Source organism: Bos indicus x Bos taurus, chromosome 19 (assembly GCF_003369695.1).
Source record: "Bos indicus x Bos taurus breed Angus x Brahman F1 hybrid chromosome 19, Bos_hybrid_MaternalHap_v2.0, whole genome shotgun sequence".
NCBI classification, from domain to species: Eukaryota; Metazoa; Chordata; class Mammalia; order Artiodactyla; family Bovidae; genus Bos; species Bos indicus x Bos taurus.
The window spans coordinates 47,967,972-47,994,617 of record NC_040094.1 but is presented as its reverse complement, the minus strand read 5'-3'; the positions used below and the strand labels follow the sequence as shown (position 1 = coordinate 47,994,617).

Genomic DNA, 26,646 nt, shown 5'->3' with positions numbered 1-26,646 from the left:
TTTAGCAGATGAATGAAGCCTATATGAACCTTGTAGAAATAGGGGCTCAAGGTTACTCTTTCACTCTTGTAAAAGTTTAAATGTCAACATTTGTTGAGTTTCTAAAGTCTTCATTTCCTCCTTGAACTAAATTGGCATCTTAAAAGGGATTGAGAACAGCAGACAAAAGTTTAAGTATAAAAGAGCACAGCCGACTACAGGGTCAAACTATCTGAGGTAATTAAAGGATACTCCATTAAAGAGTAGACCTAATAAAGAATTAAAACCGCACCATTCTTAGTTATTAGTAGAACCACCTTTTCACACCACAGCACAGTCAAATCAGTGGGGTGATTTTAAATGAATAACTGTGTTTTGACAAGCAAATAAAATATCACAGTACACAGTCAGGAAAATCCTTAACTAATATTAATGATTTTTAGGAGCATTTCAGCCCTAAATAAATGGCAAAATCTTAACCATGTATTTATTAACATCCATTTTCAGACAAGCAAATCCAACCATAAAAACAATAAAAAGTTCTTTAACTATCTTTTCTTCTGGACAACCTTCCTATGGAAGTCTGGTACATATAACCAACAAGACAGACAAGGACATGGAGAAAGTTTAACCCTCACACACTGCAGGTGGAGAGGTAAAAAGGCACAGCCACTTTGGAAAACAGTCTGGCAGTTCCTCTAATGGTTAAACTAATGACTTAAAAAAAATAGATTCTTAAGTCTTAAATTAATCCCTTAATGGACTATCTCTTAACCATAAGATCCAGCAATTTCACTCCAAGGAATATATCCAAGAGAAATGAAAACATATGCACACAAAAACATGTACATGAATGTTCATGGCACACTATTCATAATAGCCAAAAAACGGAAATAACCCAAACGTCCATCAACTGAAAGAATGAATAGACAAAATGGAGTATATCCATACAATGGAATATTATTTGGCAATAAGAAGAAATGAAGTTCAGATACAGGAACGAACCTTATAACCATTATGCCAAGTGAAAGCAGCCAATCACAAAGGACCACAGACTGTATGATTCCATTTATACTAAGTGTTCAGATCTGGTGAAATATAATCGAGACAAAAAGTAGATTAATGGTTGCCTGGCACTGAAAGGGGGCTTCCCGGGTGGCTCAGTGATAAAGAACCCAGCTGCAATGCAGGAGATGTGGGTTCGAACTCTGGGTAGGGAAGATCCCTGGAGAAGGAAATGGCAACCCCCTCCAGTATTCTTGTCTGGGAAATCCCATGGACAGAGGAGCCTGGTGGGCTACAGTCCATGGGGTTGCAAAGAGTAAGACCGACTTAGCAACTAAACAATAGGCACCGAGAGAAGGGGGTGAATTTTGAGGGTGAAAGCTAAGGGGTAAGGGTTTTTTGCTTTTGTTTTTTGAGGTAATGAAAATGTTTGAAAATTGATAGTGGTAATGGTTTCACATTTCTATAAGTACACCTGGAGTCACTGAATTGCATATCTTAATTGAGTAAATTGTCTGTTGTGAGAATTATATCTCAATAAAGCTGTTTAAAAAAATCCAGTGTACTCTTGCTCAATACAGGAAGTACTTACACACATGGGGCTGCACTGCTGCTGCATACACTGTTACTGGGTACAGAAGAGCAGCAAACACAATCCTGCCCTCCAGAGCTTCCTGATCATCTACAGAAAGGATCAGGGTACCGTTTTCTCTCTCTAAGTTCCAAATCTCTTATCTCATATATTTCTTTAGTTAAGTGACAAAAGACCAGTCTACAAACATGTTGATAGGATGATTATTTAAATAGTGATCTGAACTAGGTCTATATACAACAACATCTTTATGGCAGATCTTAAAATTATCTGCTGTGTGAAAAGTAAGTTTAGAACAATAATGATTAGTATGATTCAACTTTTGTAAAAGTCATAAAAATCAATACGGTATGCTTTCTACAGGTAAATACGCATGCAAGTGGGTTAAGTACAGTATTTTTTAAATCTAGGTGGATACATACCCAAGCTTCTCCTAACAATGATAGTCCTATTATAAAAGTATGCACGTGTTCTGAAAATTAATCATTAAAAAAAACACTAATCCTAAAGGAAAAGAAATATAATCTCCATGCACATAGAAGCAACAGTATATGGACTACATATCTTATTATAAAGCTTACAATTTAGCTTTTAACCTTACTCCTTATGATAAAAAAAAAAAACTCTCCTTTTTTGACTAAAAACTACAAATTCAATACTCACAGATATTTAGATAGAAAAAGGAAACTCTGAACAAAATCATGGGGCACATTTACAGTAGAGATAACAGAGAAGAAATCATAGTAAGAACAAAAATAAAAATATCAGCATAATCCAGAATTAAAATGTCTAAACAAAGTTTGATGAGCAATAAATATAAGGTTCCTGACTTTTACTGTTTTGAAGAGAGCATTAATTAATTGGTAAGAAACAAATCCTTGCCGACAGGAAACAGTATAACAAAACTCTTACTGCAGACCCCAATATACTGGTATAAGGACAGGAGGCAGAAGTCTAAATTCCAGTTCTGTCATTTACTGATTGTGGCACAATCATTAGCAAGTCAGTGCTCTATCTGACCTTCAGTTATTTTTGGCCATGCTACACATGGCTTGTGGGATTTCAGTTCCCAAACCAGGGATTGAACCTGTACCCCTGCAGTGGAAGCTTGGAGTCCTAACCACTGGACCATCAGGGAATTCCCTGATCTTCAGTTTACTCATCTGTGGAAAGCTAGGCAGGGAACTCCCTGGTAGTCCAGTGGTTAGGACTCTGAGTTTCCACTGCAGGGGCACAGGTTCAATCCCTGGCCAAGGAACTAAAATCCTGCATGGCATGGCCAAAAAAAAAAAAAAAGGGCCAGGCAGACATCACTAATGCCCTTTATGTCCCATCAAGGGGTAGAATTTAAGACAGTAATATTAAGTTTATATAATCAATCGCCCTACCTCCCACACACACAGATTTTAGCTGCTTCAAATTTCCACCTGTCTGACTGGGGAAAGACAGTTGGGAGGTTTCCCACCAAGGCCTGGCAATCTCATCTGTTCACCTTTCAATTCCAAAAATCACAATACTAACCTTTGGTAAAACCCATGTAAAAGACCTAGCTAGGTTACTGTTACTTACATCCCTAAAACACATTATTTTCCAAGGCACACAGCCCATGGCTCAGAATTAAACATCAAACTTTAAATGGACTGTGCCTTCCATTAAAGTATATTAAAGCCAATATAAAACTTGTATCTTGATATCTGTGAAGAGTACCAAAAACTATATCACTTAACAGTTTGTTTTTTCTTCTGATTTACTTTTGAAGTAAAACATAGACTCAAACTTAGCACTATAAAAATTAATCTCACTTACTTGCATTTCCTGAATGGGAAAGAATAGGATGGCCCAGTGGCGTGACCAACAGAAAAATGACTGAGAACAGCTGATACCAACAGTTTAAAATCAGACTGGTATGGGACTGAATCACTGAATCCCTGTATCGAACTAGGCAAATCACTTAAGCACTATGAGCTCTGGTCTTCTCATCTGTGATAAAAAAGGAAAAACCACCCACCTCAGAGATATTGTAAGGATTAAATAATAGTATATATCAGAAAGGTGTAGAATAGTGCCTGAAATAAAGTTGGTGCTCAATGGGAGTATGGGAAGATACGAATGGACCATCCTTAATACTGAACTTTAACCAACCAAACCAACAAGTTTTAACTACCCTATTACAACAAAATAGTTTGCCCCCACAGAGGCCCAATTATTCAGCAAGTCACAATACTGAAGTTCTAACTAAAAGGCAAAAGGTTTTGAACATGATCTAAATAAAAAATGAAAGTTACGACCAACCTAGATAGCATATTCAAAAGCAGAGACATTATTTTGCCAATATAGGTCCGTCTAGTCAAGACTATGGTTTTTCCAGTGGTCAAGTATGGATGTGAGAGTTGGACTGCGAAGAAAGCTGAGCGCCGAAGAATTGATGCTTTTGAACTGTGGTGTTGGAGAAGACTCTTGAGAGTCCCTTGGACTGCAAGGGGGTCCATGTTCTTTAGTCCTTTGTACCTTAATGAAATGGCAATACAAAACAACTCCTATTACAAGGATCTCTAAGAAATATTCTCACTCTTCTGTTCTTAGGGAACATTTCTGTATTTATACTATTTGATGCTACTGCAAATTGTATTGCTTTTCAAATTTCAATTGCCAGTTATACATTCCAAGTGTAAAGAAACACAATTGATGTGTTGCATAAATTCAACTTGTAGTCTAGCTAAACTTAAACTCTAGCCATTTTTTAAAAAAATCAGTTACTCAGAACATTCTAATGCATAATCATGTCATCTGTAAGACATCTAAAAATAAACAATTTTATTTTTCCTTTCCAATCTATAAGCTTATTCCTTTTATTTGCCTTACTGCACCTGGCTAGGACCTTCAGAACATGCTGTAAAGAAGTTGTGAATTGACTTGTTCTGGACATTGGGTTGAAAGCACTCAATCTTCCACCATTTAAGTGTGAGATTCAATGTAGGTTTTTAATAGACATCTTTTATCAGATTGACAACGTTCCCTTCTATTCACAGCCAGCTGAGAGCTTTTATCACAAACTAGTGCTAAATTTCTTTCAAGTGCTTTTTATGCACCTATTACAAGATTATTTAGCTTTTTGCCTTTATTTCATTAATATGGTAGCTAACACTGACTTTGAATGTTCAACCTACCTTGCAACTGGGTTTAAGCCCAATTAGTCATAATGTATCATATAGGATAAAACATATAAAGAGCTAGATTCAATTTACTAATATTTTGTTAATGAGTTTTACATATATATTCATAAAGGATACTGAGATATAGTTTTCTTTTTTCGTAACATTTTTACCTGGTTTGGTATCAAGGTAACACTGGTGGCGTGTTTCTAAAATTTGTGAAAATTCTGTTATTATTTCTGCCTTAAATGTTTGATAGAATTCACCAATAAAGTCACATGGGCCTGGACTTCTGTTTGTGGAAATGCTTTTAATTACAAACCCATATTTTTTTTTAATGAATATAGGATTATTCAGGGTTGCTTTCTATTTCATTTATTTCAACTCTTTATTTCTCTCCTACTTAGTTTGTTCTTTTTCTAACTTCTTAAAGGGGAAGCTTGGGTCATTCATTGATTTTAGACATTTCTTTAGCAGTTACATGTTTCCTCCTAATGCACTGCTTTAGCCGCATACCACAAGTTTTGACAGACTGGGTTTCATTTTCAATCAGGTCAAAGATTTTCTAGTTTGCCTTGTGAATTCTTCTTTAAAGTTTATTTCGAAGTATGTTTCTTAACTTCCAAATACCTGGGAGATTTTCCAGGTATCTTTTTAATTTCACTGTAGTCAGAGTACTCTCTATATAATTTTAATCCTTTTAAATGTGTTGAAATATGTTTTATATCCCAGGACACAGTCTGTTTTGGTAAATCTTCCATGTGCGCTTGCAAAGTATGTGGGTAGAGTGTTCTGTCAATTAGGTACAGTTCATTCACAGTGTTGTCTAAACCTTTTATATCCTTCTTGATTTTTTCTTGCCTGCTTGTTCTATCCATTATTGAGAACACTGCAATTTCCAACTACAACTGTGGATTTGCCCAGTGCTCCTTTCAATTGTCAGTTTTTGCTTCATTCTGTTATTGGACGTGTAACATTTACAATTGCTGAGTTTTCTCAATGAATTGATCCTTTTTTCATTATGAAATGCCCTTTACCCCTTGTAATATTTTCCTTGTTCTGAAGTGTCCTTTGGCTAATACAATATAGGCACTCCAATATTTTTATATTTACTGTTTATACAGTATCTTTTTTCATCTTTTTAAATATAAAGATACAGGTTACAAATAAGGTGGGTATCTAACTGGTTAGATCACAGTGATCTAACCTGGCACTCTTAATTGAAGTGCTAGACCATTTATAATACATTCACTTATCATGTATTTGAGTTAAAATGTACTATGTTACTTTTTTTCCTAGCTTTTGTTTCTTTTCTTCTTCCCCATCTTTCTTTAGAACTGTGAAACATATTTGTTTCAAGTATTTCATTTAATCTATTTTATCATTAGCTATTATCTGTTTTGTTATTTTCTTAGTGGTATACATATTTAACTTATCATAGTCAACTTCCAAATAGTCTATGGGAAAAGAATCTAAAACACAGAGGATATATGTGTATGTATTAATATAACTGATTCACTTTGCTATACTTCTAAAACTAACACAACATTGAAAATCAACCATACTCCAATAAAAAAAAAAATTTACTGTCAAAGATTTGTTAGTAAAAGCAAATTCCCATTTATAGCAAATATCACTACAAAAAGTTCTGTAAGGACAGCCCATAATAAAAGTTTTGTTCTAAATTTCTATTTCAGAAATAAAGAAAACTTTGAAGAACTAGATAAAATAAGGTATCTACAACAAATAATTCTATATAACAAACGGCTCCTCAGGTTTTATTCCAGAATATGTAACGATTTTTTTAAAAAGTTTCCTAATTGAGTGCTACCAACAGACAAGACCTTTAACTCTTGCTCCAGGGTCTAGCATGATATATAGGTTCACCATACTTTCCCCTATATGAAATATTTTAAATAATCCCTAGAAAAATCCTCTTTCAAAACAAGCCACCAAATAACAATATAGTATCAAAAAAAAAGATTTTACATAATATCACCAACTATCTCTAAATTAAACCTTTTAACTTTCTAATTCATATGGAGACTTCCTGTTTTTTTCTCCAGAACATACAGAATTGTGACTTTCAATAATATATATACTATAATTGCAAATTAACTCCATTATCCCATGATATGAAAGCTCTAAGGAATCTGTTATGGTGAGCATTTACTTGTAACAAAACTTGCGGCAGAACTTAATACTGGTCCTCAACAAAATCTCTGAATGTGTACTGTTAACACACAGAACTCAAAAGACCCTTGGAAGCTATCTGATATAGAGTAGAGATCTGTTTCTTAGTTAAGTCCCCAAAATAATAATGGGGTCCTGAACTATTGTTCACCTATACAGCCTATTTAAAATGTCAAATTGACTGGACTTCAGTTAAAATTTCATCAACTAAGTATAGATGAAAAGATTAATTCTATGTAGTAAAACTGACCTCATACTGTTCTAAAGCTCTAATTAACAAAATTGGGGAAATAAGGTATTGCTTAATAAATTCAGTTTAATAGAAAACAGGTTTTTTAAAACATGGCCTCCCAGGGAGTGAAACGAAAAATAATAAAAGATTGGGAATTGGATTTAGACCATTCTCCTGCACAGTAACTTTCCATACAACATCTCTAATGATTACTTACATGCTTCTACTCAAATATTTCCATAAAAGAGAAATATCATACAAAGCAACATGTTCTAATTTGAAACAACTAACTGCCAGATAATGCTTTTTAACCCTATTTTGAATCACTGAACTTTTAAAGAATGCAGCAAAAAATGTGGACCTGTCTTCTAGGGAAAAGACACAGCCATAAACACATATAAACAAATTTTTACCTATTATTTTACAAGGTTCAAGAACCCTAGCATCTGTCCACATACTCCTTTAAATAACTCCCTTAACATACTTAACTACGGGGAACAAATGTTTTCATTCATTGATGGAGAAATATAGTTATATTCCTATTCTCTATGGAGAGGACTGTGGCTGTAACTACAAAAATTACACATGTTCATATCCTTTGACCCAGTAATTCTACTTCTAGGGGCTTATCCAGTAAACATGTGTGAAATGACATTCTGTACAAGGCTATTCACTGAAGCATTGTTTATGTCAGTAAAACACTTTTTCATCTAAGTGTCCATAGACAAGAAAAGGGTTAAATTATGGTTCAGCTGTACAATGGAATATTAAACAGCCTTGAAAAAAGAGAAGGAAGTTCTATATGTACTAAAACAATTTCTAAAATATTTTAAACACAAAAAGGAAAATACACAATAATATATATAACGTACCCTTTGTATTTTTTTTTAAGGAGTGGGTGAATATACATACATATTTGCACATGCACACACATGCATAATATATCATCATGTATGATATATACACACACATAAATAAAATACAATAAACTGCTAATAGTTGTCTCCAGGGAAGAAAACCAAACGGATATAGGAAAAGCATAGCAGGGACTTCCCTGGTGGTCCAGTGGTTAAGACTCCACGCTTCTACTGCAGGGGGCACAGGTTCCATCCCTGGTCGGGGAACTAAGATCACCCATGCTGCAGGGTGTGACCAGAGAAAAAAGGAAAAGGGTAGCAGAGATGTTTCACTGTGTATCTTTAAAATCTTTTGAATATTGTACTTTGTAAATATATCACCTAATCAAAATTAATTCTTAAAAACCAACTCTGCCTTAGATCCTAAGCAGTTTTGCTAAGCTTTAAAACCAAGCTATTCTATACTATCATTCTGCAACTTATTCATAATATTTTATCAGAATTTTTCTGAGGTGTTTAGCTACAGTGATCCTACTGCAAAACAAAAACTTTCATCCTTCCACACACAATCTGACCTCTGAGCAAATTATTTTCTAAGCTCTCTTCTTTTAGGCTCATAATGCCTTCATATCACCATATTGTTTTTAATGGAGGGAGTGAATATACATACGTGCTTGTGCCCCTTCTTTTAGGCTCATAACACCTTCACGTCTCTATATCCACCATCAGCTGTGTGCCATAGACATACGGGTCCATTCCTGCCTTATTATATAAGTGCCCCAAGTGTATGTAGTACATCTGGTTGATTTTTTTTTTTAATCCTCCATAACATCTACACACAGTACAGACTTACTAAGGGTCAGCTGAACTTAAAACAAACAAACAGTAAATAAATAAAGAGTTAGCAGAACTCAACTGCTGAAAAATGGGGGCACTAAAATTTCAATATAGCTATCATGTCCCTTTCCCTTCACCTCATCCAGATTATCACACAGCAGGTCAAACAGCTTTTCAGAAGTTGATGGAATACTTTGTGCCTTGATTCGATAATGGAACTTGGACAAGTGAGTTTTGGTTTAATGCTAGTGGTTTCTGCCAAATTTGGACATTAAATCTGCCTGCTAAAGTTATGGCTCAGAGGTTAAAGCGTCTGCCTGAAATGCGGCAGACCTGGGTTCAATCCCTGGGCTGGGAAGATCCCCTGGAGAAGGAAATGGCAACCCACTCCAGTACTCTTGCCTGGAGAATCCCATGGAGGGAGGAGCCTGGTAGGCTACAGTCCATGGGGTCGCAAAGAGTCGGACACGACTGAATGGGTGTACAATAAAAGTTAATTAATATAACAAAACACCCCGAACTAGAGGCATCTTCATCTGAGATTAGCTGGGCTTTCAGATTATATTTTAATTTCACAATTAATCCTTAGTATTCCTCTGGAGACAGACAAAACAGGAATTAAATCAACACCAACTCTGGCAACAGTCTATGCAATGAAAGTCACATGTTTACTTTTTTTTTTAACAGAATTTAAATCAATTTTATTTAATTTATGTATATATCTTATTTTTAATTAATTTAAATTTAAAATGAATTAAAATTTCTTATAAATGAATATTATATGTCATAGTAATATTTGCATTGTTTTGACCACTAAACCAAAAAGGGAACCATTTCCCGGAATTAATGCTTATTTCAAATACATCAGGTGATGTATCAGGCTCCACTTTCCCCTCTCTGGAGACATAAATCCTCTCAGGTGTTGTGATCCTCTACAACACTCTGGGCTGTTGGCTCCCTAGGCCTTGTCCTGAAAATTTTCTTGACTTTTCTCCTTTGTTGGATCATCTGCTTCCTTAATATGCTGGCTTTCTCTTTTATGATTTTCTGTCTGGTGTTTATGGACTGTATCTTCTAGAAGCTTCTTGAGAAAGGACGCATGAAGGGAAATAGTTGATACTATGTATCAGCCTGGGTCTAGTCAGGAGACTGAAACCACATCTGGGGTACTCCCTTCCCAAAGGCTGAGATTCAGACATACTGGAGAGACTATGGCTTGGCTGCTGGTGGCAGAGAAGTTCACCGGGTGCCCTGGGCTGCAGTTGGTGTCCACTGGCATGCTGAGAAAGCTTGCTTTACAGCAAATGATAGTGGGTCTTCTGTGTGCTCCTGGAGGCTTCGTCATCAACTGAACACAATACAAGCTGGGAACAAGAGGAGCCCCTTCATTTGCTACCTTGCAATATCTCTCCAAGTCACGTCTGACTCTTTGTGACCCCATGGACTGTAGCCTGCCAGACCCCTCTGTCCATGGGATTTTCAGGCAAGAATACTGGAGTGGGTTCCCATTTCCTTCTCCATGAAAGTCACATATTTACTCTTTATAAAAGCAAATTTATCAGTCACACAGGTCACAACTATTAGAACAGATACCATCACCTTGTTATCTTTATATAAGCAACATTAACAGTCTTCATCAGACAAAACTGGTTAAAATGGGCTTCCCAAGTGGCTCAGTGGTAAAGAATCCATCTGCCAATGCAGTAGCCGCACAAGACATAGGTTCGATCCCTGGGTTGGGAAGATTCCCTGGAAGAGGAAATGGCAACTCACTCCAGTATTTTTTGTTGGGATAATCCCATGGACAGAGGAGTCTGATGGGCTATGTCCATGGTGTCGCAGAGTCAGACATGACTGAGTGACTGAGCATGCATACGCTGTTAAATTCTAATACAGCAGGTGGTTCAGTGGCTAAGACTCTGTGCTCCCAACACAGAGGGCCTGGCTTCAACCCCTGGTCAGGGAACTAGATCCCACATGCCACATCTAAAAGTTCGCATACCGCAACTAAGATCTGGGGCAGACTTATAAATAAATATTTAAATAAATAAAGTTATCTGTTTTTAAAAAATTCGAGTACAGCAAATCTGGATAGCCCCTTGCTGTTATCATTTTAAAATTAAACTATGGTTTGGTTAAAATAAAAAGCTATCCTATGTAACTCACCAAGTTACTTAGTTCTTCAACTTCCTGGGCCAATAATACTATTTGCAAAAAATAACTGCAATTTGAGTATTATTACCAGTCCCTCTGTAGAAGCTAACAAAATTTTTAAGACTTCTAAGGCTTTTGCTAAGGGTAGACTAAAAGAAAAACAATCACAATTTTCTGACTGTACTTTGTCAACAATATAGGATGAGAGGAGGTCAAGCTTCAACAAAGAGTTGAATTAAGATGCAATCATTCCCCTTCCATACATACACTCAAAATAACTGAAAGTGGGAACTCAAACAGCATTTGTACACCCATGTTCACAGCAGCATTATTCACAGTAGCCAAAAGCTAGAAGCGACCAAAGTGACTAATGACAGACACATGGATGAATAAAATATGGTACGTGTAATACTACTCAGCCTTAAAAAGGAAGGAAATTCTGATGCTACAACATGGATGAATCTTGAGGAATATTATGCTAAATGAACTAAGCCAGTTACAAAAAAGACAAATATTGTATGAGTCCACTTATATGAGATTTCTAGAGCAGTCAAATTCATGTAAACAGAAAGTAGAATGATTGTTGCCAGGGACTAAGGGAAGATGTAAATGTGCAGTTATGGTTTAATGAGTATAGTTTCATTTTTGCAAGATGAAGAAGTTCTTGAGAGGGATCACAATGATGACTGCAAAACAAAGTGAATGTACTATACACTCAAAAATGGTTAGAATAGTAAATTTTTTTATGTATATATTTACTACTCCCTTCAGGATCACAGCCTTGTCATGGCAAAGGGGCTTGCATAACTCAATGAAGCTATGAGCCATGTCATACAGGGCCACCCAAGACAGATGGGTCATAGTGAAGCGTTCTGACAAAATGTGGTCCACTGGAGAAGGAAATATCAACCCACTCCAGTATTCTTTCCTGGAGAACTCCATGAACAGTATGAAAAGGCAAAAAAATATGACACTGGAAGATGAGCCCTCCAGGTCAGAAGGTGTCCAGTAGGCTACTGGGGAAGAGTGGAGGGCAATTACCAATAGCTCCAGAAAGAATGAAGTGGCTGGGACATAGTGGAAATGATGCTCAGTTGTGGATGTGTCTGGTGCTGTAAGTAAAGTCCAGTGCTGTATAGAACAATATTGCACAGGAACCTGGAATGTTAGGTCCATGAATCAAGGTAAACTGGATGTGGTCAAGCAGGAGATGGCAAGACTGAATATCAACAGCTTAGGAATCAGGGAACTAAAATGGACAGGAATGGGTAAATTTAATTCAGATGGCCATTATACCTACTACATGGGCAAGAATCCCTTAGATGAAATGGGATAGCCCTCATAGGCAAGAGAAGAGTCTGAAATATAGCATATTTGGGTGCAACCTCAAAAACAAGAGAATGATCTCAGTTCATTTCCAAGGCAAATCATTCAACATCAAAGCAATCCAAGTCTATGCCCCAACTACTGATGCCAAATAAATTGAAGCTGACCAGTTCTAGTAAGACCTACCACAGCTTTTAGAACCACTCTGATGTCAGAAAGTGAAGAGGAACTAAACAGCCTCTTGGAAACGAAGATCATGGCATCCGGTCCCATCACTTCATGGCAAATATTAACAGAAAGGGAAAAAGTGGAAGCAGTGACAGATTTTATTTTCTTGGGCTCCAAAATCACTGCAGATGGTGATTGCAGCCATGAAATTAAGACACTTGCTTCTTGGAAGGAAAGCTATGACAAAACTAGACAGCATATTAAAAAGCAGAAATATCACTTTGCTGATAAAGATTCATATAGTCAAAGCTATGGTTTTTCCAGTAGTTATGTACAAATGTGAAGAGCTGGACCATAAAGAAGGCCGAGCACCAAAGAACTGATGCTTTCAAACTGGTACTGTGGAAGACTTTTGAGAGTCCCTTGGATTAAAAGGAGATCAAACCAGTCAATCCTAAAGGAAATCAACCCTGAAAACTCATTGGAAGGACTGATGCTGAAGCTCCAATACTTTGGCCACCTGATACTAAGGGCCGACTCACTGGAAAAGACCCTAATGCTAGGAATGACTGAAGACAAAAGGAGAAGCGGGCAGCAGAGGATGAGATGGTTAGACAGCATCAGCAACTCAATGGACAGGAATTGGAGCAAATTCCAGGAAACACTGGAGGACAGAGGAGCCTGGTGTGCTGCAGCAGTCCACGGGGTGGCAAAGAGGTGGACATGACTTAGCAACTAGACAAAAAGAACTCATTTACTACAATTTTAATGAGGGTGAAGTTCAGTAAAGGAAACCACAAAGCCCAGGACCTGCCCAATGAGATGATTCTGGGAAATTTTACCTTCTACTTTAAACAAGTAGCACAGCGCTATCCTTTGAGGATAAGAGCCACCTAAAAATAAACCAACCCTCAACAAAACTCAATGGATAGAAGCATGCAGATTAGACAAATTTAAAGAGAAAATAAATAAGGGGAAGGTATAAGAAGAAATAAAAAAGTGGATGGAAATTTCAGAATGAACCTACTCAGTATTCAGCCCTGGGAAATAAAAGACTAGCAATACAGAAGACAAGGTAAAAGGCAGAGAAAATAAAGTAAGAAAGTCTAACATATGTTTAAATAGAGTCCAAGAAGAAGACAGAGAGTAAGGCAGAGGCAATATATGCAAAGACAATGGCTGAGAATTCGAAAACTGATGAAAACCAGCAACCCACAGATTTAAGACATCCAATAAATTCCAAGCAGAATAAATCAAAATAATTCAACCACTCACAGAAATATGCATACAGATGTTTATAGCAGCTTTATCCATAATGCTAAAACTTGGAAGCAACCAAGACATCCTTTAGTAGGTGAACAGACAAATAAGATGTGGCACAGGGACCTCCCTGGTGGTCCAGCGGTTAAGAATCTGTCTTGCAATGCAGGCATGCAGAGTCGATCCCTGGTTAGGGAACCAAGATCCCACGTGCCTCAGAGCAACTAAGCCTGAGCGCCACAACCACTGAGTCTGTGCGCTGCGATGAAAGATCCACATCCACAAGGACAAAACTCCAAATAGACATTTTAAAGCAGACACAATGGGAAGACAATTACTGGTAGACCCACACTAGACAAATTCCAAAGGATGTATTTCAGCAAAAGAAAGAGTATTCCAGATGGAAGGTCAGAGATGTGAAAAGGAACGAACAACAAAGAAAATGATAAACACAACACAGGTAAACATGTAGGTGAGGCTAAATGAACGTAACTAGAAAACAGACCCAATAAAATCTGTGTTCTTAAAAACGCACATATACAAATGGTTAACACATGACTCTTTCATTTATCAAAACCCACAGAACTATACAACACAAAGAGTAAATCCTAATGTTAAACTAAGGACTTTCCTTAATAATAAAGGTATCAATACTCATTGATCAACTGTAACAAGTCTACCACATTAATGTAACACGTTAATAATGGGGAAACTGGAGAGATGGGATAGTAGTATATGACAACTCTGTACTAACCGCTCAATTTTCTGTAAAATAAAGTCTACCAATTAAATATACATACATGTACAATTAAATATAGAACAGCAGCATGTGAAGTGGGAGAGGAATAATGAAGTTAAAGGTTCAAGGCCCTTATATTGACAAAAAGGAGGGCAGAGGTATTGATTAACATCAATCCTTGATATAAAGAATCCATACTGTAATTTCTGTGGTAATAAAACAGTACACAACTTTCAAACTAGAAAAGAGGAAAAATGGAATGCTAAAAAACAAACAGCTGGCAAAATTTTGAGGGTGGGGGAAATAGAATGAGAATTTTATCTTTTATTATAGATAATAAATGAAAAAAATTTCAGTGGAAAGTAGAAGAATCATAAGAGAGATTTTGAAAGAAACCTAAGAAAAATTTAAAGCCCAAATACTTCCCCAGTGGCTCAGCAGTAAAGAATCTGCTTGCAATGTAGGAGACTTGCAGGAGATACGAGTTCGATCCCTAACTCAAGAAGATACCCTGCAGTAGGAAATGGCAACTCACTCCAGTATTCTTGTGTGGAAAATCCCACGGACAGAGGAGCCTTGTGGGCTACATACAACCATGAGGTTGCAAAAAGTTGGACATGACTGAGTGACGAAACAACAATACAAATATGTCATTACATTAAATGCAATTTCAGCCTACATTAAAACAAGAAACATGCCTATTTGGATGACCACTGTTTTTAATTCAACTCTTTCCCAATTCGACAAGGATTTATTCAGTATATACAATGTGCTGAGCATTTGAACAGTCAGAAATAAAGGCAACATCCATGTTCTCAAGGAGAGTAACAGGGAGAACAAATGTGTTACAATAAAGACAGGTCATCAGGTGCTAATAAGATAATACAACTAGATTGGTGAGGCTATCCAGAAAAGCTATACAGAAGGGATATCTGAATTATGCCTTGAAGAGTAAACTGAAAGTTCACGTGACAAATGAAAAGGAGCAGTGGAGGAGACAGCAGTACAGGTCAGGAGGCCAGCCATGGTTTGAGCCAGCAGCACACAGCAGTGGGCGAGTAGACAGCAATCCAGGAAGCTAAAAAGTCAGGAGTTTTAACTCCACCCAGTAGACAATGTGAAGCCTTTAAAGTAAGGGAGTAAAACAACACTACTGGTATTTTTAGAAATATAACTGGTAGCAGTTTACAAAAAGATGAATGAGGTGGGAGATACTAACTGTTACAGTTATGAATGAGGAAGGTCTGGATTAAGGCAGTAGCAGTGGGGCAGACAAATGCTAGAGGAAGACGAGAAATGAGCTGATACTTGACTACGTATGAAATGAGGGTAGAATTAAATAAATTTTAAAATACAGACGGTCCCTGCCTTACAATCGTTCCATTTAACGATTTTTCAACTTTATGATGGTGCAAAAATGATACACATGCAGTGGGAACTACACTTCAAATCTTGAATGTTGATCTTTTCTGGGCTAGTCACATGTGACACAATCCTCTCTCACGCTGCCCAGTGGTGAGGGCAGCACAGCTATCAGTCAGCCATGCCATCCTGAGGGTAAGAGAACCAATACACTCTCAACCGCTCGGTACCCAATCATTCTGCTTTTCACTTTCGGAACAAAAGTCAACAAATGACATGAGATATTCAACACTATTATAAAACAGGCTCTGTGTTGGATGAGTTTGCCCAACCCTAGGTTAACTAAGTGTTCTGAGCGTGTTTAAGGTAGGCTAGGCTAAGCTATGCTAGGTTAGGTATGTTAAATGTATTTTCAACTTCTGATATTTTCAACTTACAATGGGTTTATCAGGACATAAATAGAGGAAGATTTGTAAATGAAAAGAAGAGAACATAAAGGCAAACAAACAAAATACTAAATATGAGAAGAGTCACTCCTAAAACTGGTCTCCATGTAGACTATTTTTCAGCATTTATGCTTACTGACCATCTAACTATGTACTAAATGTAAACACCTACACATATTTTTCAAAACTTCCTGCACTGGCATGTGAAACAGCTAACACGAGGCATCCATGACTGACAGCTTCTAGTTGATACAATTTACTACATGACAGGAGAAAGGCATCAGCTGGTTCAAGATCTTCTCAGAAGTCAGATGTGATCATCTGACTCACATCACATTCACAAATTTATAAAAGATAGGAAATGAGTTTCTTATTGTGCCAAAAGAGGGAGTCCCACTTTCCATGGTTCTCATTTTGCTCTTCTTTTCAACACCATCAACACACTTTTTATTCAATACAACTGAAACCAAGGACATTAATCAAAAAAGTAAGTTATAGTGAGGAATCTTAAAAAAAATACAAACATTTTCTTTGAACTTAAAGTATAGAAATGCTTATTCTGTTGCCAATATTTTGATATAGGCCTGCTGAGTTACAGATCTACTGACTGTAGTTTCACACTGTCTTACACAAACCACACCCATAATGCATCATCTACTATTTCCAGTTTCGATTTCTTTAAAAGTGAAGCAAGAACTTAAAAGATACTTGCCATGTATCTAAATGAAAAATTCTTCCAGGTTAAAAAAAATTCTCTTAATAAATTTTTATAGTTATCTCCTTATTGCTTCATTTTATATTCAGTCTTTCCAAGGTAGATAAATTAGTTTTCACAGAATCAACAATTCTTTGATTTTATGTCAATGGTTATCACAAGTTTGTATTGAGCCATATAATTATAACACAAGTGCAAGTTGTCATAAAGTGGTCCTTGGTGAGTCTATAAATCAACTGGTGGGAGCAATGAATGCACTGGGCATCAGTTAGCACGTCTCATAAAAAGAGAAGGAATGTTTATTAAGACTAGTATCCCTGTTATGAAAGATCTAAATTCACTTATTGCTTTTTTTGTACTTAAGACAGTATCTGGCACACAGAAAATACTATGGAAGTATTTGTTACTATATTAGCATTAAAAGTCAACTAGGTACAGATAAATAGTACACACAAGGGCAGAATTCCACCTCCTTTACAGTCTCCAGAATCACAGAGATGAGACTACCTGTATTTAAGTAGTCAAAAGGGGAGAGAGTAGGGAATATAAACTGCTAAGTTCTCATTGAAAACATATGAATACAAGGTAGTCAGTTTCACATTACTGGATTATCTAGCACTTTAAGGAAGAGATCTTAAAAAAAGAAGCAGTGTTCACATGCCAAGTCAATAAGACATGAAGAAGTAGGTTCATAGCCCAATTAACCTATCATCTCAAAAATGCTAAGAGAATGGTTACAGGTCGTCCTAAAAAGTGGCAGCTAGAGTAGAGGAGGAAAGTCAATTACAGCTCCACAGTGCACGTCAGGTTCCTTCCCTCTATTACCCACTCACTGATGACAGAAAACATCAGTCTCTTAAACAAAACCACATGGCACATCCCAAAGTGCATAACAAATGCTTCTGTTTTACCAGTTATTATAAATTAAATATTAAATATAAAATTAATGTGCATAAATGCAATGTGAAAGAAAAATTTTAATTTGTAAATAACCTAAATATAAGCAAAGAGCAACTTAAATACTGCAAGCAATAAATGTGGCGGCATGGCCGTTTTCTCCTAGCCTAAGTTTCGTATCTAATTTGCAGGTGCAAAACCCTCAAGGCAACAGACAGAAGATCTACAATCACCAGGAAGTTCAAAGACTGCGGCTCCTTAAAACATCCTGTCCACTAGGAAAGAATCCACAGTGGCACCGACTTTCTTCCTTCTATGGACATCAAAAAGTACTGAAAATGTTATGAATAGTTAGGAGAAACTCGAGAGACAGCCACGCGGCTGCACCAGCCCCACTAGATGGCACTGTCACAGGAAAGCCACTCTGCTCTCCCACTTACAAGGGCTGAAAGCACTCATGATCTCTGCAAAACTGAAAGCTGTCATCAACACAGCGACATCCTCACTGAGAAATGATGACCCATAATGAGGAGTTCCAGGCTTGAAGGAAGCGTCTATCCAAAAGCACCTTTCTTCCCAGGACCAGGGCCCCCGCCCGCTCCTATTTCAAATAAGCGGTCTGAGAGAAACAACGGCTTGCATGCTTAAGAAGTCCTACAAAATGGAGATTTTCTTTTTTCTCTTCCTAACTACACAAAACTAGAGGATAATTACTTGCTTTTTTTCCCCCCAAGTTTCTTTGCTATGGGTAAAAACTCTCCTAGTGGTCCAAGAATAACAGATTTATTGTAATCAATATACTTATCATGACTGGAAACTTCAAAATAACACAATTAATGATACAAAAACATCTGGATAAAAATGAACTTCTTTCTATATATTAAAGCAGAACTCCTATTAAACAGATTAAGTTTTTTACATCTCAGTTACATGATTTTAGCTGGGCCTGGGCAGCAGAATTCACAATGTTACTCATTCCCATAACTTATGCTCTACCCCATGGAAAGTATGCTTGGATAGAGCTACCAGGAACCTAAAACCAGAAGGAAAGAAAAGCATTCTAACAAAGCCCAATTAGTTTAAAGTGTATACAATTTGAATACAAACTTACTCTTACACAGTGGGTGAGCATTTGAACAGACAGATTTGGATACAAGATTTTTACTGAATTACCAGCAAAAGTCATTATTAGGCAAGCAACTGAATCAGAGATCAATTTAACACTCAAATATACTACTCAAGTACAGTTGAAGCTACTTCACCTAGATCAGAGAATTTAGACATGTAACTAAACATGTAACAACAGCCAGGAGCACAGCTGCTCTAAAGTGCCACAAAAGTCAGTTACTTAATTAGAGAGGCCAAGAAACCAAGAATTTAAAAATGTGTAACATATCCTGTGTTTCTATAGTGCCTTACCACAGATCTAACACAGCTCCCATCCCAGTTATCCTCTATCTATACCACACTCCCCTCTACAGTAAGGGCTTGGAAGCACTGTATTGAGGTGTCCTCCCTAACATCCTGCACAATGCCTAGGAGGCAGCAGATATTCAATGTCTGTTGAATGAACAAAGACTATCAAGTTATTCCAGCCCACCAAAATTACGACACTCATCAAAGCAGTTTTTCTAACTAAACTTTGACAAACACCTTCTCCTTTAAGAAGCAACTGACCAAAGCATGAGACTAAGATCCAAGTTGCCATGAGAAATAATATTTCTTGGAGAGTACAGGAAGAAGTCAAAGATCAAAAATTCTCTAGTCTCAGGTCCAAGTAAACAACATCTTGGATTGGTGAAGATTTTAAATAAAACATCACAAATATATCTTACATATTGTACTAAAATCATAAATAGGTTTTATATTTTGTTCTAAAGCTCTCCTATCACAGCAGAGGGGTGAGGCAGCAGTTTCATAAAGATGCACAGGAAGCCATAACACTGCCCATGAATGGGGCCTGATCTTATGCTACTGGAACAAAAACAGTGAACAAGAAGGGAAAATAGGAGGAAAGGAAAAGGAGTCTGGGGTACAATCAGGAGGAATCTGCTGAACTGCAGATTTGGAGAGGTGACATAGCAGAGGCATGTTTTTCAAAACTCTACACGTAACCATACAAAAAGCCCAGCGTGATGAAGCTATGCCAATACCTTTTCATTAGCAGTTTTTATCTGAGTGACTGAGGAGTTTTGACAAAATGTGGCATAGAATCGAGACACATCCTGTTAGTATCCTTGCAATAGACCCATGGGAAACCTCTCCCACATTAGAGGGTAAAAAGAAGTATATATTTCCATACAGAGTACCTTCAAGAGTACTGTTAAATGAGTGTAACAACTGATAGGATTTAAAAGTTCACTGGAACTGTGAGCCAGATCTTCTCCCCTTCAATGTATCTGTATGATCCATCCAGTTTGCTCTTTGTTTTTAAATGTGTTTAAAGTTGGCCATGAGCAGTGTTCATTATCATCATTTTACTCACCTTACTAACACCAACTCCAGTAAACCTGGCCTCTAATAATTCCTGCCGTCGGGGGTCCAGGCTATGCAATTCTTCCATCATTTCTACTGAAAAACAAAAAGTAGGTTGTGAGACCCTAAAAGCTAAAACATGAAGAACCAATTCTTGGATACAACAAAATGCATAGTAACTATTTCGCAGAATATTCACATACAGGTAAACCTCAAATAAATAGGGCATACAAGTAATAAACCACAAGGCACTATATCAAACAGTAATACATTTAAAGTTACAAAGTGGCTCAAAAGTCTTCTTCTGAGGGTCACTTATTCTTAACTAGTTCTAATTTGACTTTAACAGCAAAAAACCCCCTCAAATCTTTCATATAATCTCTGTAGAAGCTGAGCAAAGCCTAGCTTACAAAAAAAGAAAATTTCTTCTATCAACCTTTGAATTTAGGTAAGTACTTAAGGATACTTCCTTCCCAAACACACAGGAACTGGTTCTTAAACTAAAAATATGAATCATTAATAATAACTTCAAAATAATACAGCATGAATCAGAAGCTACTAATAACTTAAAATAACGCTATTATATTATGCCTCCTTTCTCTGAGGAGCATGAAAAAACGAATTAATTACTTCATTTTAATAGAGAACCCATGGTAAAACCATCAACCTGCATCCACTCAGGAAATTAGTATGGCTCCATAACCACCCCTTTACAAAATCTTTCTCTGCCACTCCCTGGAGCAGTAGGTTGCTCTAGACATCTGCTTTTAGCACTCCTTCCAAGCAGGGAGGGGCAAGAGGACACCATTTTTAAACTCCTTCCACGACCAATTAATGCACAGGCTACTCTCAGCAAATACCTCCATCGTTTGCAAGAAATCAACTCTTGCAGAACGCACTGGAAACCGCCCAAATATTAAAAGTAGAAAAGGTACATATACCATTACCTACAACCCCTTTGAACATATTACTAAATAGCTACTGGAATGATTGGCATGATTTAAAAGTTCACTGAAAATATGAATTAAACATGCCCCTCTGCAATCTAACAACTCCACAATTTTCAGTAACAACCCCTACAAAGCCTCCAGTTTCATTTCCCTTCCTGGATTGAGAGCCTGGGGCAAAGAGGAATGAAAGGGTGGCAAATTAAAGTTTCACCCACACAGACAAGTGCAGGTTAGAGAGGGAATTAGGAAATTCTCAGAAGGGTAGAAAGGTATCTTAGAAAAGAAAAGAGAAAAAGAAAAAACAGAGATTGAGAGAATGTTTCCCTAAGTGGCCTTCCTCGAGTCTCGCCCTGCCCTAATCGAGGCCGGAATGGCAGAGGTTGCAGCCTCCCTTCAAGCCCCAGGGTCTCTCGGCACGTTTCCTAAACCTCCATCCCCAGGCCTGGCCCGGAAAATGACGCCCCAGCGGTTATTCCATTTAATGTCAACTCATGTTAAGGAAAGATCCACTCAGTCTCATTCCAGCGGGGCCTCGGACTGGGATCCTCCCTGTAGCCCACAGCCGGAAAGCAGGACCGATGGGGCCTGGTCCCGGCGCCCCTCGTCTCCCGCCGGCTCCAAACTTTCCCCAACTCCAGGCCCACCTGTCACGGAGGGAGGGCGGGCCAGCTCTCGGGGGCGCCAGGGAGGCTGCCGGGGCCTCCAGCTGCCCGGGTGCCCCCCTCTCCCCGCCGGCCGCAAGACCCACTCCCAGGCCGGGGCCGCCTGGGCCTCTCCCATCTTCGACCCGGCCCCTCGGCGACCCGCAGCCCTCGGGAAGCCCCTCCCGCCTCAGCGCCGGGGAGCTGCGGCCCGGCGCCGGCCCTCGGGTGGGCCCGGGCCGCAGCCTCCTCAGCCGAGGGGGTCGCCCGGACGGTTAATACCTCAGGCCCGGCGCCCTCCCCCGCCCGGGGCTCAGCCTCTCACCTGCCGCCGCTGTCGCCGCCGCCGCCGCTCCACGCTCCTCCCGGGAGGGGCCCCGACCCGACCCGGCTGCGGACCGCTCTGCTCTCCCCTTGGGCAGGCCCGGGGCGGAGCCGGGGCCTCTCCTGAGCGCCGCAACCCCCCGCCCGGGCAGCCGCCGCCGGCGCCGGGCTCCACGAGAGGGCGGGCGGGGGAGGGGGGCCTCGGAGGCCGCAGATCCCCGGGCTCGCGTACAGAGCCAGGCGCCTGACGCGGGCCCGGGCCCGGGCGGCCGCGGGGGGCGCGGGACCGGTCTCCTGGCGCCGGACAAAGGCCAAGGGAGGCGCAGAAGGGCCCAGGCTCGGCCGGGAGGTGGGGGCCCGCTCGGCTAGGGGCCACTCGGGTGCGGCACGGAAGGCGGGGGGGTCGGAACCGCTGGAGCCCAGGACCCGCCTCCGGCCCCTTAATCCGGATCGGTTCGGTCCGGATTAGTAGTGATCGGTGTAAACACACTAGTGAAACCGCGTGTTTCCTCGCGAGATTTGCACGGTTGGGAGGCAGGGGGGGGTCCTGGGGGGGGTGGGGGAAGTGCCGACAGTGGGGGAGGAGGGGGAGGGGACGAGGAAGGTGGGGGGGTCCCCGCTGCCCCGGCGCCCCGCCTCCTCCAATCAGCGGCCGGCCTGCCGGGCAGGGGTTAACCAGGGGACCCCGCGCAGGCGAAGGAGGCCGCCGCCTCGCCGGGCGGCTGAGGGCGGGCTGACGGGCGGCGCCGACGGACGCACCGCGACGCGAGGGGAGGTCTGACCCGGCTGGGCCGGAGTCCCGGAGACCCCGCAGCCGTCTTCGTAAAATCGGCCCCCGCCCCGCGGGACCGGCCCCAGCAGAGCGGTTGGGCCGGCGCCCTGGGTCGCGGACCAACGCTGGAGGGGCCTCGCTGCCTGGGCCGGGCGCTTCCCGGATCCGCCTCGCCGAACCCTGCGCCCGCCTAATCCCTGATCTCCACGAGTTTGGGTGAGAAGTGGGGTTGCTCTGCCCAGGATGGATTTTAAAGGAAGAAAGCCGTGAGCCGACGAACCCCGCCCGAACTTCCCCGGAGACGCCCAGTTAGTGAGTTGGCTGTGTCCCCCCGTGTTGGCTAGCTCCCACGCCCCGCCAGGCTCCAAACTCACCTTCTCGGCTCCCCAAATCCACGTTTGCGCCGTGGAAAGCGGACAGAGCCTCACCTCCACGTACCTGGTTGGCAGGGCGTTTTTAGGGTCAAGTGGTGCTCTGGGATCAAGGCTGAGCCCCCACCCCCACCACAGCGCTGCCCTTCGGAAGGCGGGAGGTTGGGGGGGCGCTGCCCCAAAGGGACTCTATCGGTGCGCCCTGGGGGAGGTTCCATTTCAACCTTTGATTAAAAACAAGGCTCTCCTGGGTATTTAGGGGGCTCTAAGAATAAGTGCTAGAATGGGGAAAACAGGTCTGCCCCTCTCTACCGAGGAATGGGAAATAGGCCAGGGTGCAATAGCTCTTTCAGCTAGGCGGCTTCCTACACAGAAGGCTCCCATTCTGATCGCCCAGCACCAGAGAAAAAATCACATTCTCCACCGACATCTGAGCCGGGACACTGACTTCTACGCAGATACCCAACTTTTTATTTTCCTCTGATGCTTCCTTGATCAGATGTCTGAAGATGTATGAGAACCAGTGGCTTGGGGAAAATTCATAAAATGAGCAAGAGCCTTGAACTTTTCCAGGGGGTAGGCAAGTATTCAGGTGATGTTTCTGCATTTCTTTCTTCCTTACTCTTAATTCTTCCTGTATTCATGGAACACAGACCTGCTGAACGGGCGAAGGATGGCAGTTTAGTTATTGTTCGTTGTTCAGCCTTCCCAACCCTTGGGCACATTCAAGCACTGTAGAAAAAAAATCCATTCCACCAAGAGTCACCTTGCTTCAAATCCCAGCCAGGTTGGGCCTTGCACACACATATTTCGATAGATAACAGTGTTTGAAGGGGAGGGGGGGAGCAAGTTCCAGGCAGAGGGCAGGAAAAAGGGCAAGGTAAAGGACTGTCAAGGGAGCGGGAGAACCAAGAGTGTCTTCCTCTACAACTCAAAAAAGCAAAGCACATGAGACAAGTTCTGTCCTTACAGTGAATGGTCAAAACAGTAACTCCTTAAAATGACACTGGAACATCTCAAAAGAGAAGAGTTTAAGAGAAAGAACACTGGACAGAGCTGGAGCTGAGCTCCGGCCAGCTCCTCCACAGACAAACTGCTCGGGCCGCTACCTAACCTGTCAAGTTTCGCCAACCTCATCTGTGAAGGAGTTTGGACCAGAGGATTCCCAGAGTCTTTTCCAGGTCTAAAGGGCTATGATTCCATCTTTTGAGGTAACTATGAAAAAATAAAAATAAAACTAGTCATTGAAATTCAGGAAAAGATGAGATTTTGTTTCACTTTGCCTAGTGTGTTTTTCCCTGCATGTCCGAAAACTGACACCATCATAGGGCCTGTTCATAGCCCTCCACATCTAACACTCATCCCGAGAGGAATTGCTCATAGGAATTCCATGGATTTGCTTACCACAAAAATGGTGTACTTCTGTTTGTTGTTCAGTCACCCAGTCCTGTCCAACTCTGCGACCCCATGGGCTACAGCATGCCAAGCCTCTCTGTCACTCACCATCTCCATCAAGTTTGCCCACATTCATGTCCATTGCATCAGTGATGCCATCCAGCCATCTCATCCTCTGATACCCTCTTATATGCTTCTGTTTATAAGCATATAAACTACTAGGCTTCCCTAGTAGTTCAGATGGTAAAACATCTGCCTGCAATGCAGGAGACCTGGGTTCGATCCCTGGGTCGGGAAGATCCCCTGGAAAAGGAAATGCAACCCACTCCAGTATCCTTGCCTGGAAAATTCCATGGACAGAGGAGCCTGGCGGGCTACAGTCCCAACAAAGAGTTGGACACGACTGAACAACTAACACACATAAGCATATGAGTGAAAATATCAAATACTAACAGTCAGAAACAAGAAGCAATAGATGGACGATTTTGTTGTTGTCCAATGGTTCTCAGGAGAAGGCAATGGCAACCCACTCCAGTACTCTTGCCTGGCAAATCCCATGGACGGAGGGGCCTGGTGGGCTGCAGTCCATGGGGTCGCTAGGAGTCGGACACGACTGAGCGACTTCACTTTGTTTTTTCACTTTCATGCATTGGAGAAGGAAATGGCAACCCACTCCGGTGTTCTTGCCTGCAGAATCCCAGGGATGGGGGAGCCTGATGGGCTGCCGTCTATGGGGCCGCACAGAGTCAGACACGACTGAAGTGACTTAGCAGCAATGGTTCTCACGATATAATTTAACCTTGGGTTCATGAACCCACTTGTTTAAAGTGTGTTGGCTCACAGAGCAACTTTGAGCAGCTTGTCAAAGGCTGGCAAATGGTGACACTCCCCATGCAAAAGCCCAATTGCTATCAGAAGGCTCAAACATGGATTCATCTAGATGTTCCCATTGATCCTGCCTTCAGGGTAGCATATGACAAGTCCTCCAGGTCCATGTTCACAGTCACAGAAGGGACAAGGGAGCTGGCGTTCCCCAAGCTGTGCTCTGCAGGTTTCGACAGGTTAAATGCTTTAAAGGGAGTGGATGTACATTGGTCCTCAGGACTCTAGGTTAAAGGTAAGTGGAATACTTTATTTCAGTACTTCTTAGAACCTAAAATGTATAATATGCACAAGACAATCTTCAGGAGGGGGATTGGGGTATGCACTGGTTTCTAATTTGATTTTTTGAACCACCACCCTGGTATTTTTTTGGTTGGTTGATGGTTTCTGATACTCATGGGAGATACTTTGAGAAAGACACTGGAGAAAACTAGTTTAGCCCTTCTTTGCCCTTTCACCTGTACCACAAGTAATGCATGTCCACAGTCTTCTTAAATGCTTCATAATATCCACCATTCTCAGCAAAAAGTCTATGGCATGTTTTACCAAGCAGGGGACCCTCACGTGCACCTTTTCTAAAAGGAGCCTGCAGTATGATGGCTAAGAGGACAAACTCTTGGTCCAGGGCCCTGGTTTTCATCTTGGCCCTGCCTCTTACCAGCTGTGTTGCCTTAGGCAGATATTTAACTTCTCTAAGCTTCAGTTTCTTTACCCATCAAATGGTGTTAAAACTTCACAAGCCCTGGAGGATGAAATGGAAACTCCAGTATTCTTGCCTGGAAAATTCCATGGCCAGGAGAGCTTGACGGGTCATAGTCCATGTAGTCTTTACAAAGAGTTGGACACAGCTGAGCCTGCACACGTAGAAGGCAATGACACCCCACTCCAGTACTCTTGCCTGGAAAATCCCATGAATGGAGGA

At 40.6% G+C, this 26,646-nt stretch overlaps 1 protein-coding gene across 5 annotated transcripts in view; it reads right to left on the bottom strand.

The window, feature by feature from the left end:
• Positions 1 to 22,807, bottom strand: part of TLK2 (tousled like kinase 2) — a 123,911-nt gene extending 101,104 nt beyond the window's left edge. For 2 of the 5 annotated variants that reach the window (XM_027517552.1, XM_027517557.1), the window contains exon 1: positions 20,400 to 20,485. In XM_027517552.1, coding sequence (XP_027373353.1) covers positions 20,400 to 20,480 — 81 coding nt within the window. In that variant the 5' untranslated portion in view covers positions 20,481 to 20,485. Of the gene's footprint in view, positions 1 to 20,399; positions 20,486 to 22,305 lie in introns of those variants that run through there. The other 3 variants (XM_027517554.1, XM_027517555.1, XM_027517556.1) reach the window with 3 other exon arrangements.
• Positions 22,808 to 26,646: the final 3,839 nt, after the last annotated feature.